The sequence below is a fragment of the Lampetra planeri genome, chromosome 41 (genome assembly GCF_965212315.1).
Source record: "Lampetra planeri chromosome 41, kcLamPlan1.2.h2, whole genome shotgun sequence".
Classification (NCBI taxonomy): domain Eukaryota; kingdom Metazoa; phylum Chordata; class Hyperoartia; order Petromyzontiformes; family Petromyzontidae; genus Lampetra; species Lampetra planeri.
The window spans coordinates 10,629,273-10,643,169 of record NC_136147.1 but is presented as its reverse complement, the minus strand read 5'-3'; the positions used below and the strand labels follow the sequence as shown (position 1 = coordinate 10,643,169).

The following is a 13,897-nucleotide window of genomic DNA, read 5'->3' as shown; positions in this document are numbered from 1 at the left end:
TACATCGCAAGGGTACCAATAAAGCTACACTGAGAGTACCAATAAAGTTATACAGAGCGAGGGTAGTCATAAAGTTACACGAAGCGAGGTACGGCGACACTGCAAGGGTACCAATAAAGCTACACGGTGCGAGAGTACCAATAAAGTTATACAGAGAGCACGTGGAGGAGGCAGAGTACAGTGCGTGGAGCTGTAGAGACACGGAGAGGATCCGTGCGGCTGTGGAGGAGAGAGGCTCCTGCGGAGAGGGACGATTGAGTGGATGCGTGAGTCAGTGGGTGCAGGAGTGAGCGAGTGGGTGATTTAGTGGGTGGGTGCGAGGGTGATAGTGAGTGAGGGGTGAGTGGGAGGGTGAGGACCATGTCTCTCTCGGAGAGTCTCTCAGCGCTGCTCAACCCGACTCCGCGCGCCGTGGACCCCGAAGACGCGGACACAGGTACACGGCGGGTCTCGCACAGGGTCATTGTAACACGGGGGCCATGATGTATGTGCCGTATTTTGAACTTCTTTCGCATCGTACGTAGCCAACCGTGTTCATCGAGAGGTGCGGGGGCAGGACAACAAACTAAACACAACGCAGTTCTAAAGAAATTCGTTTTCAATCGAGATGTGCTCAAGTGGCTTCCTAATAATAACACGGGGATCGTGGTAACACGGGGGTCACAATGGCAAAATGGGTCGCCAAGCCGCGTGGTGCGATCGCAAGTGCGCGCACGTGTGTGAGTGTGTGGAGGGAGATTTTCCTACAGGGTGTCTCTCTATGTGCAGGCTGCTGCGGGGCTCGGCTTGCTGAGCGCTTTGCGCAGAACGAGGAGGATGAGGTTGGGCCCAGCGTACTGCGGCGCCGCGCCGCGCTCGCAGAGAGCGACGCGCGTTATCGCGGCCTCATCGCGACGCGCCAGGACCTCCACCACCACGACGACGATGAGGATGATGATGGAAGCGATGATGGTGAGTGCTGCAACTGTTAACCGTTCCCTGGATTGTAACTCAGGCTTGGTGGCTCAGTGGTGCAGCGAGCGGCTCGCAATTGGAGGTTGCGAGTGTAAATCCTGATTGGGGATTGACTCAGCCCATCATCCCTCATCGGTCGATAAAATAACTACCATTATTTAAGGGAAGTCAACAGTAGTTTTCATATGGATAAACTAAACCCCGTCAAAGGAATCTGCAATGTCCAATCAAGAGAAGATTCCACCAGCATAGGTGGCGCGGACTGCGGGTAATGCCCAATGGTGTGGGAGCAAGCAATCTTGTAAGTGTTCGTCTGTGATGCGGTCACCGCACGTAACCGGAGGGAAGAGGATTTCTGTGTGTCCTATGGGCTTTCAGAAAGTGTCTTGCAATTTTAAAGCAGAATATGGCATGATCTTATGTATGTACAGTAAGGGAAAAAAGTATTTGATCCCCTGCTGATTTTGTATGTTTGCCCACTGACAAAGAAATGATCAGTCTATATTTTTCGATTTAAAGCTTTCGTGACTGCAGGGATTCATCTTCTTGGTTCTTTCGGTAAAGTCACGTAGAAGGGAAGTAATAAAATAATAAAAATAAAACATAATCAGTCTATAATTTTAATGGTAGGTTTATTTGAATAGTGAGAGACAGAATAACAACAAAAAAAACGCATGTCAAAAATGTTATAAATTGATTTGCATTTTAATGAGGGAAATAAGTATTTGACCCCTCTGCAAAACATGACTTAGTACTTGGTGGCAAAACCCTTGTTGGCAATCACAGAGGTCAGACGTTTCTTGTACTTGGCCACCAGGTTTGCACACATCTCAGGAGGGATTTTGTCCTACTCCTCTTTGCAGATCTTCTCCAAGTCATTAAGGTTTCGAGGCTGTCCTTTACGGCGTAGTGTGTTACCAACTGTTTTCTTGGTGACTATGGTCCCAGCTGCCTTGAGATAATTGACAAGATCCTCCCGTGCAGTTCTGGGCTGATTCCTCACCGTTCTCATGATCATTGCAACTCCACGAGGTGAGATCTTGCATGGAGCCCCAGGCCGAGGGAAATTGACAGTTCTTTTGTGTTTCTTCCATTTGCGAATAATCGCACAAACTGTTGTCACCTTCTCACCAAGCTGCTTGGCGATGGTCTTGTAGCCCATTCCAGCCTTGTGTAAGTCTACAATCTTGTTTCTGACATCCTTGGAGAGCTCTTTGGTCTTGGCCATGGTGGAGAGTTTGGAATCTGATTGATTGCTTCTGTGAACAGGTGTCTTTTATACAGGTAACAAGCTGAGATTAGGAGCACTCCCTTTAAGAGTGTGCTCCTAATCTCAGCTCGTTACCTTCATAAAAGACACCTGGGAGCCAGAAATCTTTCTGATTGAGAGGGGGTCAAATACTTATCTCCCTCATTAAAATGCAAATCAATTTATAACATTTTTGACATGCGTTTTTCTGGATTTTGTTGTTGTTATTCTGTCTCTCACTGTTCAAATAAACCTACCATTAAAATTATAGACTGATCATTTCTTTGTCAGTGGGCAAACGTACAAAATCAGCAGGGGATCAAATACTTTTTTCCCTCACTGTATGTTGAACTGCTTTCGCGCACCGTATGCAGCCAATCTTGCTAATCAGGTGCTGGGGGAAGGAAAACAAATTAAACACAAAAAGCAGTTAGAAAGAAATGAGTTTTCAATTTAGAACACGTCCCATGTGTTTCCAGAAGGGCACGCACTCTAGCGGTGGATAGACCGTGAAACGCGTTCACCTCGGACCCATCTGTCGTTGCAGGGAGTTCGGTAGGAGCTGCAAGCGAAGCGCAAGTGGAGGCGGAGGAGCAGGAGGAAGGGCCTGCAGCGATCACGAGCGCGACGTGGGAACACGCGCGCCCTGGAGAGCAGCAACTTCAGGAAGACGATGACGAAAATGAAAGCCCTGGTGATGATGACGATGATGATGACGCTGATGGAAATGGCATGGATCAAGAGGAGGAGGTGACATCTGAAGAGTAAGGGTGCACATCTTAGAGTTCACAATCCTTGAGTCTCTTCCACTAGCACGGTCATAGTTAATTGGGTTTGTGTCAAATAAAACGAATTTAAAGACATCTCTATTAGGGGAAATATAAGTGCATTTCTAAGAAAGTGACGAAAGATGTTTTTTAAATGTAGACGAATCCAAACCCAAACTGATAAAACTGGTTAAGAGGTATAGCTATGGGACCCTTTTTGCCAGACTATCTTAACACCTGTGTTGTATCACCTGGTTAAGAGGTTTAATTGTTCTAAACCGAAGAAGGAAGTTGAGATGCATGTGGGTTGGTGCGAGCTGAGCCAGTAGCGCCGCTCTTGCAGACCAAAACACCCTGCCACCGGGGCCTTGACTCTCTAATGACTCGCAGCAGTAGCAGGAGAGTGATGGATGACTGGTGACAGCTTGAGCTCGCCAAGCCAGGGAGAGCTGGATTCCTGTCTGATGTTTGAAGCCATTGCTTCAAAATTAAATTTGTTGCCACGTCCACTTCACTGGCGATTGGGCCTGTACACAGTTATATTCACACACGAGAGCATTAGAGGGAAGTCTATTACTGGTAGGAACGAAGTGGACCAGCCTACAATAGATTATTTCGTCCGTCCGTCCGTGTAGCAACATCGCCCCCTACTGCAAACACTTGGCATGACCCTACAAAAACCTTTAGACTCAGTGACGCTGTCCTGGCTAAACAAGTGTAACATTCCCTTATAATTCCCTCAGATAGCTTTTAATTAAAACATTCAAATTAATGAGGCTTTCCTGCCTAAATACGTGTAACATTCCCTTATAATTCCCTGAGATAGCTTTGAATTAAAACTTTGAAATTAAATAAAAAAAACTCACAGCGCCCTAAAGCCTACAGCTAGGCCTAAAGCCTAGAACTAGACCTCAGAGTCTCCCTTCGTATCGTACCCCCGCGTGTGTGAAAGGGAGTTAATGTTTAACAATGTTACGTTCCCTGATGTTTTAAAATAGAAACATTTACATTTAAAGCTTTTACATTAATAATTAAAACATTTAAATTATACATTAATAATTAAAACATTTAAATTAAAAATTAACTCACAGCGACCAAAAGCCTACAGCTAGGCCTAAAGCCTAGAACTAGGCCACAAACTCTCCCTTCGTATTGTACCCCCGCGTGTGTGAAAGGGAGTTAATGTTTCACAATGTTACATTCCCTGATGTTTTTAAATAGAAACATTTAAATTTAAAGCTTTTACATTAATTATTAAAACATTTAAATTAAAAATTAACTCACAGCGACCTAAAGCCTACAGCTAGGCCTAAAGCCTAGAACTAGGCCTCACACTCTCCCTTCGTATCGTCCGATTCAGTGTAGCAACATCGCCCCCTACTGCAAACACTTGGCAGGACCCTACAAAAACCTTTAGACTCAGTGGGGCTTTCCTGGCTAAACAAGTGTAATAATACATTATGTTTATATTCTTTGGTTATTCGTTCCTACCAGCCCACCCCGCAGGGTCCTGTTTATAGAAAGCAATTTAATTGGTGTTATTAGAAACTTGGATTCAGCATTTAATTTTAAATGACTGAAATGTGACGTGCATCAGCATTTTTTTGGCAAACTAATGTCTGTATGTATGTATGTATGCGTGTTGAACGACATTGTAAAGATATTATTGATTTGACCATTGACCCCGATATGTCACGTATCTTTTTTTTCTTAACTTGACGTTCCACAGGGAAGGCCTGTTACAGGGTGGACTGCACAAACCTGAGAATGGAGGAGTGGTAACATTTCAGTCAGAAGAGATTGATGAAGAGGTGGGCAAGGGTCAGGCCATCAAACGACAAATTGGTACGCATGTGTAACTTCTCACCAGTGCTTGCATCGGTTCCACTGCGTCACGGTAGAACGAAGATGCTGTCCGCCTTGTGGGCCGCGCCTGCGCTGAATTGCTCTGTGGGAGCCAGCCCACGTCGGCGTTTGTCTGATGCTGCCATTGGCCCGGTGCTCCGACTTGGCCACTTCAAAGGCCCGCATGTGAAGGGTAAATAGGAAAAGGTCAGGACTTCCAAGTTTGGCTGCAAAGGGCATATTTATTGTAAAGTGGCTGGTAACCATAATAAATCGTGCAAGGAGTATTTATGAAAATTAGTCATTGGACCGCATTGTATAATATTTCCTATGCTGCTTGTGACTGTGTTGGCTGTGCGTCCCTGGTATATCGATGTTGTGCCCAGAGTGGGCTTGTCAGAGGCGCTAGTGCAGCTGCCCGTGTTTGGATGTGCAGGCCTTTGGGATCATCTGCTGGAAGCTCGGATCAAGATGCAACGGGCACTGGAGATCTGTAACCGCCTCCCACAGCCCGACACGCTGCCCGGCTTCAAGGCACGCTCTGGCGACGCCCTGTCGCGCACACTTGGCGAAAGTGAGTCGCTTCACCCTGAGCTGCCCTCGAGCAGCTAAACAAATGCACATACGAGACGCCGGTTACGAAATTCAGTATCTCGTCGGCAATCGTGCTTCGCTTGAGCCAATACTGGTCAACCGTGTTTATAGGCAAGGACCCTCTCTGTTAGAGATGGTTCCTAGTTCACAATACAAGAGTTTGCTTGCCATGATTACCCAACCTCAGGCTTATGCAGTGCCTTGCTTTGCTTCTGAATGCAAGAGATTGGTGATCATAAACAGACGAAGGAGCGTGGGCTGTCACCAGGACCGGAGTTTACATTCTCCGATATGGCCTTGACTGTTTTCCACACGTTCTCTGCTGTGAAGCTGCTTCAGATACTGTTGCATTGAGATGCTGCGCTAACTCAAATTGCATTGTAATTACAGACTATTACTAACGGGCATTGCTGATCCGTGTGACGTACTCTGTGCTTGTCTGCTGTTTAGGTCGCTCAGTGCTCCTGGAGCAAATGAGGCTACTGACCGACTTGCAGAACCACCTACTGCACTCAAATGCAGACACACAGCACATGGTGGACAGGAGCAGCCTGCACAAGTGCGTATCTTTGGCCCGGTGTCTGCTTCTGTGTGTTGCTGGTGTCTGGGCGGTACCGTTGAGTGCGTGTAGGAGTGTGTTTGTGCGGTGGGGAGCGGTAGTATAGCAGTTAGCACGCTGTGCTACGAACCTGGCGTCCCATGTTCTATTTCTGCTCACGGCCAAACACCAGTGACGATTATCTGAACCGGTCCTGGGCCTCCCCTAGGTCGACTAGGCCTCAAATGGGTACCTGTGCGATGTATAAACATCGCCACTAGGGAGACAAAGGCGGCCGGGCGTGGTGTTGGCTAGCCACCCAATCGTGTGCTGTTCCGACCGTCATAGGTGCTCTCTAACAGAACTTGCCCCAACAGTCTGTTAAGGCTATATGGGGAATCTCTTTGTATGTGCCGTGAGGAGCGGTGGCACATTGGTTGGCATACTGCGCTACGAACTCGGTGACCCGAGTTTGTTGCACACTCACGGCCAACACCAGTGATGATTATCTGAACCGGTGCTGGGTGTCCCCTCGATCGACTCTGCCTCAAATGAGTACATGATGCAGTGTGTAAACATCACCATGAGGGAGATGAAGGTGACCAGGCATGGTGCTGCGCATCCACCCTCTCAAGTGCCGTGCCTTAATAGGTGCTCGCTAACAGCACTTGCCCCAAAAGTCTGTTAAGGCTTTACAGGGTATTTCTGTCTTCATCTTTTGTCTGTGTGTGCACCGTGTCTCTGCTTCGGTGTGTTTGTAGCCTCTGGGTGGTGTCGGAGAGCATGTGTGTGTGATTGGGTGACTTGTTGATTTGGAATGGTTGGGCTCGGGTGCAGCATGGATGTTGTGCAAGTGCAGCTAGAGCTCAGTGCTGCCACCATCTGTCTTGCTTTGGCAGTTGGGAGGAGCAGCCAGGCAGTGCTGCTCTCCCTCAGGGGGGCCGGGCGCCCAGCAAGCGCTCGCTGCTCATGGACGAATACCCCGACTTCTCCGCCAAGAGATTCACTGCCTACAAGCATCATCGCAATGCCGTCATCCAAAAGTGGCACGACAAAACTAAACTCAGCGCAGGCAAGATGAAGGTAATTGTAGAATGAGTGGGGAATGCTCCCCGGGTAGATGCGGGGTTTGAAAAAATCAGGCTGGGCTTGTCTATGATCCATCCAGGGTTCAAGTAAATTATTATTATTATAGGCTGGATTATGTGAGCTCACAGATTATTGAAAGATTTGGACACTGTCCCATCGGTGAGCTCCTTTTGGGAGGTGAGGCTGCGTTAGCTGGGTCATGCAGCCCGCATGCCCAGCCACTGCATGCCTAAGTAGCTTTTATTTGGCCGGATAAAGGAGGCAAAACGGTTGCGGCATTGGCTAGAGAATAGATGGACTGATGTGGAACAGGTGGATGTGGAGTCAATTGGACTTGTCGATGGCTGGTACCAGCGAAGGATGCTACTGGCAAGTTGGAGGCAGTCGTCCTCCAGCAACAACAGAGAGCAGAGGAACAACGTTCACAACAATGAACGGAGCTCTGGGCGGCTAAAAAGCAGCAAGTTGGCACAGTGGGAACCATAAATGGTGCATCTCCCAGTCCTCTCAGTCAAACTGGCACATGGGTCTGTTTCGTGACCTCAAGGTCACGTCAAGTGTGGAAGGCTTGCTATAACCAGGTTAGGTGCACTTAACTTGGCACAAGTGCTGTGGTGATGTCACCGCCACTCAGTGAAAAATGACGGCTGTTATTGTGTGTGTGTGTAATCTTTTTCTATGTGTGTGATCTGGTGGCAGGGCTTCGCCTCGTTTGATCGCTCCGTGCTGCTGCAAATTGAGCACGTGTTGCAGGAGCGTGAGCGCCTGCTCCTGCGCACGCAAACCAAGCGCTCTGCCTTCACCATCCTGGGGAAGACCCCAAACGAGGAGACCAGCGACAGCGGCATGGGGACCGACGAGTCACATCCCGCGGTACAAACATAGTCTAGGTGTGATGCGTACTCTGTGATGCACTCGTTGAGTGTGATGCGCACTCTGTGATGTACTCGCATGAAACCCTCACTCTGTCGCCCCGTGTAGACTCGGAGAATGTTAGTGCGGCTCTCATAGAAGCCTTGTCGTTAATTTTGGCTGACGAGCTGCTGTGACCTGCAGGTAGCACCACGGGCTGCGTCACAGCTCAAGGACATTGATCCGGAGGTGTTTGATGATGGGGATTTCTACCACCAGGTACAATGAGTGTGTGAATACACTCCGTGCGTGTGAGAATACGCTGCGCCCGAATACGCTGTGCACGAATACGCTGCACATGTGTGTGTGAATACAATGCGTGCATGTGAATACGGTGCTTATGAATGCACTGCGCATGGATTAACCAAGTATGCTCATACCATACACTCATAGATGAAAATCCCCCATATAGCCTTAGACTGTTGGGGTAAGTGCTGTTAGCAAGAACCTATAAAGGCTGGCACTGCACATGAGGGGGTGGGTGGAAAGCACCATGCCTGACCGCCTTTGTTTCTCTGAGTGGCGATGTTTACACAACACCAGGTACTCATTTGAGGCTGAGCCGACCTCGGGGAGGTCCAGGACCGGTTCAGATAATCGTCACCAGTGTTGGCCGCGAGCAGGAATTGAACCCGGTTCGTAGCACAGCGCGCTAACCGCTACACTACTGCTCCCCGTATACATACACATAGACTTGTGCCGTTTGCCACTTACAGCTGCTGCGTGAGCTGATCGAGTGCAAGACGGCTGCCACGGACTCTAACGATCAGCTCGCTTGGGGAAGGTAATGCCCATTGGAACCCCCCACTCGCACGCATATGTTGAGGTGTAAGTGCAGGAAACGTGAATGTGCGCACATCCTCACTATGAGTTGACCCTGTATGTATGTATGTTGAACCAACCGTGCTAATTGGAGGTGCGATGCTGAATAAAAGAGCAATTGCGTTGCCTCTCTACGCGCGCTCGCTCACTTCAGTTTTCAACAGTTTGTGGTGGTTTTCATTGCAGGCAGTGGCTGGAGATACAAAAGTTAAGAAGTAAAGTTAAGAAGAAGGTTGACACGAAAGCCAGCAAAGGACGCAAAATCAGGTTGAGAGAAATATCTCTTCGAACGGTCGTGTGGTAAAGTTTCGTGTGGTGACGTTTCATGCAGCATGACAAAGGTAGACACATTGAGGATCGTGATGCCTCGGCAAGAGCTCAAGCAAAGACGGTCTCTGGCTGTACTCTGTGCCTTTGGGATTCTTTACCCCCTAGTCATAATCGTAAAGTTTTTATGGTGATCATCGGCCTTTGGGATTCTTTACTCCCTAGTCATCATCGTAAAATTGTTTATGGTGATGATCGGCACAGGAGATAAAGGCGTCCCGGGCGTTCGTAGGTGCTCACTAACAGCACTTGCTGCAATAGTCTGTTTAGGCTATACGGGGGGGGGGGGGGGGGGGCTCTTTGCCTTGGTGTTTGTGCTGCTGCTGCTACTGCTGCAGAACTTGCCGAATCTTTGCATTAGAACCCAGCAATCGAACACTATGGGTAGCGTACCTTGAGCTCATATTCACGTTTGTGCGGCATCTGCCCTCATGCAGGTACAACGTGCACAGCAAGCTGCTGAGCTTCATGGCTCCCGTTGACAACAGCTGCATGAGCGATGAGGCCAGGTACAGCACAACTGTGGTGTTTCCATTGCGCATCGCACACAACCGTGGCGTTTCCATTATGCATCACACGGAAAAAACCGTGTTTACAATTTGTGCGTCTGCTGTATGTACCGTGTGCTGCGTGTGCAGGACGGAATTGTTCCGTTCTCTCTTTGGGAAAAGCCAGAAGCAGGAGCCGTCACCTGCTGTGTGAAGCATCACTGCACATTTGCCGTCATCAAATATTCTGAGCAAATCGCACGTTCTGTCTTGGGACTCTTTTAAAATATTTGAACATATTTGTATTATTCTTTACTCATTAAATTCACACGAAGCGAATTAACCTGTGTAGGATTTTCACTTATTCCAAATATTACTCCGTACGTTGTCTACGACGCGTGCTGCGTTGGAGCCACACGTCAGGCCGTGGGCTAGTTCCGGTGATGCGGCTGGGCTCGCTGCCCGCCTGCAGGTGCGTGCTCTGGCGCCCTTTGGTGGAGTCTTGGAACACATTTAAACTTTTAAACATTTTCCTTTTTGGCAACCGTTCAAAGTGGTAATGTTCACACGGGAGAGTTCTCCGGCTAAAACCTCAATTCCACTAGCACTTTGATCAAGTATTTGTTTTTTATAATGTACTCGTGACGAGTCTTTTTCAAGGTCACCGGTTTGAACACTTGCCCACTAAATATGTGACGTGTCTCCTTAAAACTCGCACGAAATGGTTTAGATGGACTTGGCTAACGTGATCGTAGATTTCATCCTGGTGCTGAGAGTTGCATGTGGGTATTACTTGACCATACTTTCAGCTGGTCAGTGTGGCTTGAATGCGGGGACCATAAAGTACAGTACAATGGCACTACGTCTGGCCCAGAAGGGGCAGCCTGCAGCGCTTGTTACGTCGATTCAGCGTTCGGGTGAGTGAGCACATTGAGTTGGGGCAGTATTCTCACAAAGGAGCGAGTGCTTGGGTTCGTGGAAAACGCAATGCGTTCCGTGTTGATCGCACTGCGGCTGTGATGAAAAAAAATATAGGCGACGTTTTGGACAATACAATGGCCCTCTTATCGCACAAATAGGCTGGAGTGAGTTGGGGGTTGGAGACTGAACTTACCACCATAGGGCTTGATGAGAATTACATTTCACAAATCAGAATATTTATACTGGAGGAATCTGATGAGCAATTAAGCTCTTTTTCACGTGTCCAGAAGATGTTTTCTTGTGGCTAGTTTTTAGATGTGCGCATGCATAGTTATCTCGGCAGTTACTCTAAAGCAAGTGGTATTCATAGTTCATGGCGAGTGTTGCTCTATCTGAACAGCCACTTCGCACCCTGAACTCTGAATACCCCCACTCGCCCTGAACCATGCATAAATTAATAAACCCCAAATTCCCTGAACCATGAATAACCCCACTCCCCCTGAACTCTGAATTACTCCCGCTTGTATGAATTACCCCACTCACCCTGAACCATGAATAATTCCACTTGCCCTGAACTCTGAATAACCCACTTGCCCTGAACTCTGAATTACCCCACTTGCCCTGAGCCATGAATAACCCCACTCGCCATGAACTCTGAATTACCCCACTTGCCCTGAACTCTGAACTACCCCACCTGCCCTGAACTCTGAACTACTCCACTTGCCCTGAACTCTGAATTACCCCACTTGCCCTGAACTCTGAACTACCCCACTTGCCCTGAACTCTGAATTACCCCACTTGCCCTGAACTCTGAATTACCCCACTTGCCCTGAACTCTGAACTACACCACTTGCCCTGAACTCTGAATTACCCCACTTGCCCTGAAATCTGAATTACCCCACTTGCCCTGAACTCTGAATTACCCCACTTGCCCTGAAATCTGAATTACCCCACTTGCCCTGAAATCTGAATTACCCCACTTGCCCTGAACTCTGAATTACCCCACTTGCCCTGAACTCTGAATTACCCAACTCGCTCTGAACTCTGAATTACCCCACTCGCCCTGAACTCTGAATTACCCCACTTGCCCTGAACTCTGAATTACCCCACTTGCCCTGAAATCTGAATTACCCCACTTGCCCTGAACTCTGAATTACCCCACTTGCCCTGAACCATAAATAACCCCACTTGCCCTGAGCCATGAATAACCCCACTCGCCCTGAACTCTGAACTACTCCACTTGCCCTGAACTCTGAATTACCCCACTTGCCCTGAACTCTGAACTACCCCACTTGCCCTGAACTCTGAATTACCCCACTTGCCCTGAACTCTGAATTACCCCACTTGCCCTGAACTCTGAACTACACCACTTGCCCTGAACTCTGAATTACCCCACTTGCCCTGAACTCTGAATTACCCCACTTGCCCTGAACTCTGAATTACCCCACTTGCCCTGAACTCTGAATTACCCCACTTGCCCTGAAATCTGAATTACCCCACTTGCCCTGAAATCTGAATTACCCCACTTGCCCTGAACTCTGAATTACCCCACTTGCCCTGAACCATAAATAACCCCACTTGCCCTGAACTCTGAATTACCCAACTCGCTCTGAACTCTGAATTACCCCACTCGCCCTGAACTCTGAATTACCCCACTTGCCCTGAACTCTGAATTACCCCACTTGCCCTGAACTCTGAATTACCCCACTTGCCCTAAACTCTGAATTACCCCACTTGCCCTGAACTCTGAACTACCCCACCTGCCCTGAACTCTGAATTACCCCACTTGCCCTGAAATCTGAATTACCCCACTTGCCCTGAAATCTGAATTACCCCACTTGCCCTGAACTCTGAATTACCCCACTTGCCCTGAACTCTGAATTACCCAACTCGCTCTGAACTCTGAATTACCCCACTCGCCCTGAACTCTGAATTACCCCACTTGCCCTGAACTCTGAATTACCCCACTTGCCCTGAAATCTGAATTACCCCACTTGCCCTGAACTCTGAATTACCCCACTTGCCCTGAACCATAAATAACCCCACTTGCCCTGAGCCATGAATAACCCCACTCGCCCTGAACTCTGAATTACCCCACTTGCCCTGAACTCTGAACTACCCCACCTGCCCTGAACTCTGAACTACTCCACTTGCCCTGAACTCTGAATTACCCCACTTGCCCTGAACTCTGAACTACCCCACTTGCCCTGAACTCTGAATTACCCCACTTGCCCTGAACTCTGAATTACCCCACTTGCCCTGAACTCTGAACTACACCACTTGCCCTGAACTCTGAATTACCCCACTTGCCCTGAACTCTGAATTACCCCACTTGCCCTGAACTCTGAATTACCCCACTTGCCCTGAAATCTGAATTACCCCACTTGCCCTGAAATCTGAATTACCCCACTTGCCCTGAACTCTGAATTACCCCACTTGCCCTGAACCATAAATAACCCCACTTGCCCTGAACTCTGAATTACCCAACTCGCTCTGAACTCTGAATTACCCCACTCGCCCTGAACTCTGAATTACCCCACTTGCCCTGAACTCTGAATTACCCCACTTGCCCTGAACTCTGAATTACCCCACTTGCCCTAAACTCTGAATTACCCCACTTGCCCTGAACTCTGAACTACCCCACCTGCCCTGAACTCTGAACTACCCCACTTGCCCTGAACTCTGAACTACCCCACTTGCCCTGAAATCTGAATTACCCCACTTGCCCTGAACTCTGAATTACCCCACTTGCCCTGAACTCTGAATTACCCCACTCGCCCTGAACTCTGAATTGCCCCCACTCGCCCTGAACTCTGAATTACCCCACTTTCCCTGAACTCTGAAATACCCCACTGGCCTGAACTCTGAACTACCCCACTTGCCCTGAACTCTGAATTACCCCACTTGCCCTGAACTCTGAATTACCCCACTTGCCCTGAACCATAAATAACCCCACTTGCCCTGAACTCTGAATTACCCCACTCGCCCTGAACTCTGAATTACCCCACTCGCCCTGAACTCTGAATTACCCCACTCGCCCTGAACTCTGAATTACCCCACTTGCCCTGATCCATGAATAACCCCACTTGCCCTGAACTCTGAATTACCCCACTTGCCCTGAACTCTGAATTACCCCACTCGCCCTGAACTCTGAATTGCCCCCACTCGCCCTGAACTCTGAATTACCCCACTTGCCCTGAACTCTGAATTACCCCACTTGCCCTGAACCATAAATAACCCCACTTGCCCTGAACTCTGAATTACCCCACTTGCCCTGAACTCTGAACTACCCCACTTGCCCTGAACTCTGAATTACCCCACTTGCCCTGAACTCTGAATTACCCCACTTGCCCTGAACCATAAATAACCCCACTTGCCCTGAACTCTGAAT

At 48.6% G+C, this 13,897-nt stretch overlaps 1 protein-coding gene across 1 annotated transcript; it reads left to right on the top strand.

The window, feature by feature from the left end:
• Positions 1–63: 63 nt before the first annotated feature.
• AATF (apoptosis antagonizing transcription factor) lies at positions 64–9,924 on the top strand. Its single transcript, XM_078613609.1, has 13 exons — positions 64–436; positions 769–951; positions 2,751–2,967; positions 4,700–4,815; positions 5,252–5,389; positions 5,860–5,968; positions 6,847–7,030; positions 7,736–7,909; positions 8,093–8,167; positions 8,665–8,732; positions 8,957–9,037; positions 9,535–9,606; positions 9,736–9,924. The coding sequence occupies exons 1-13, from the start codon at positions 361–363 to the stop codon at positions 9,797–9,799; spliced, it is 1,557 nt and encodes a 518-aa protein (XP_078469735.1). The 5' UTR covers positions 64–360; the 3' UTR covers positions 9,800–9,924.
• The last annotated feature ends 3,973 nt before the right edge of the window (positions 9,925–13,897 follow it).

Bases quoted from the DNA above. Each gene is read 5' to 3' on its own strand.
- AATF (XM_078613609.1), top strand. From the start codon at position 361: ATGTCTCTCTCGGAGAGTCTCTCAGCGCTGCTCAACCCGACTCCGCGC. The intron at 437-768 runs GTACACGGCGGG...CTCTATGTGCAG, and splicing joins CCCCGAAGACGCGGACACAG to GCTGCTGCGGGGCTCGGCTT. The intron at 9,038-9,534 runs GTTGAGAGAAAT...GCCCTCATGCAG, and splicing joins AGCAAAGGACGCAAAATCAG to GTACAACGTGCACAGCAAGC.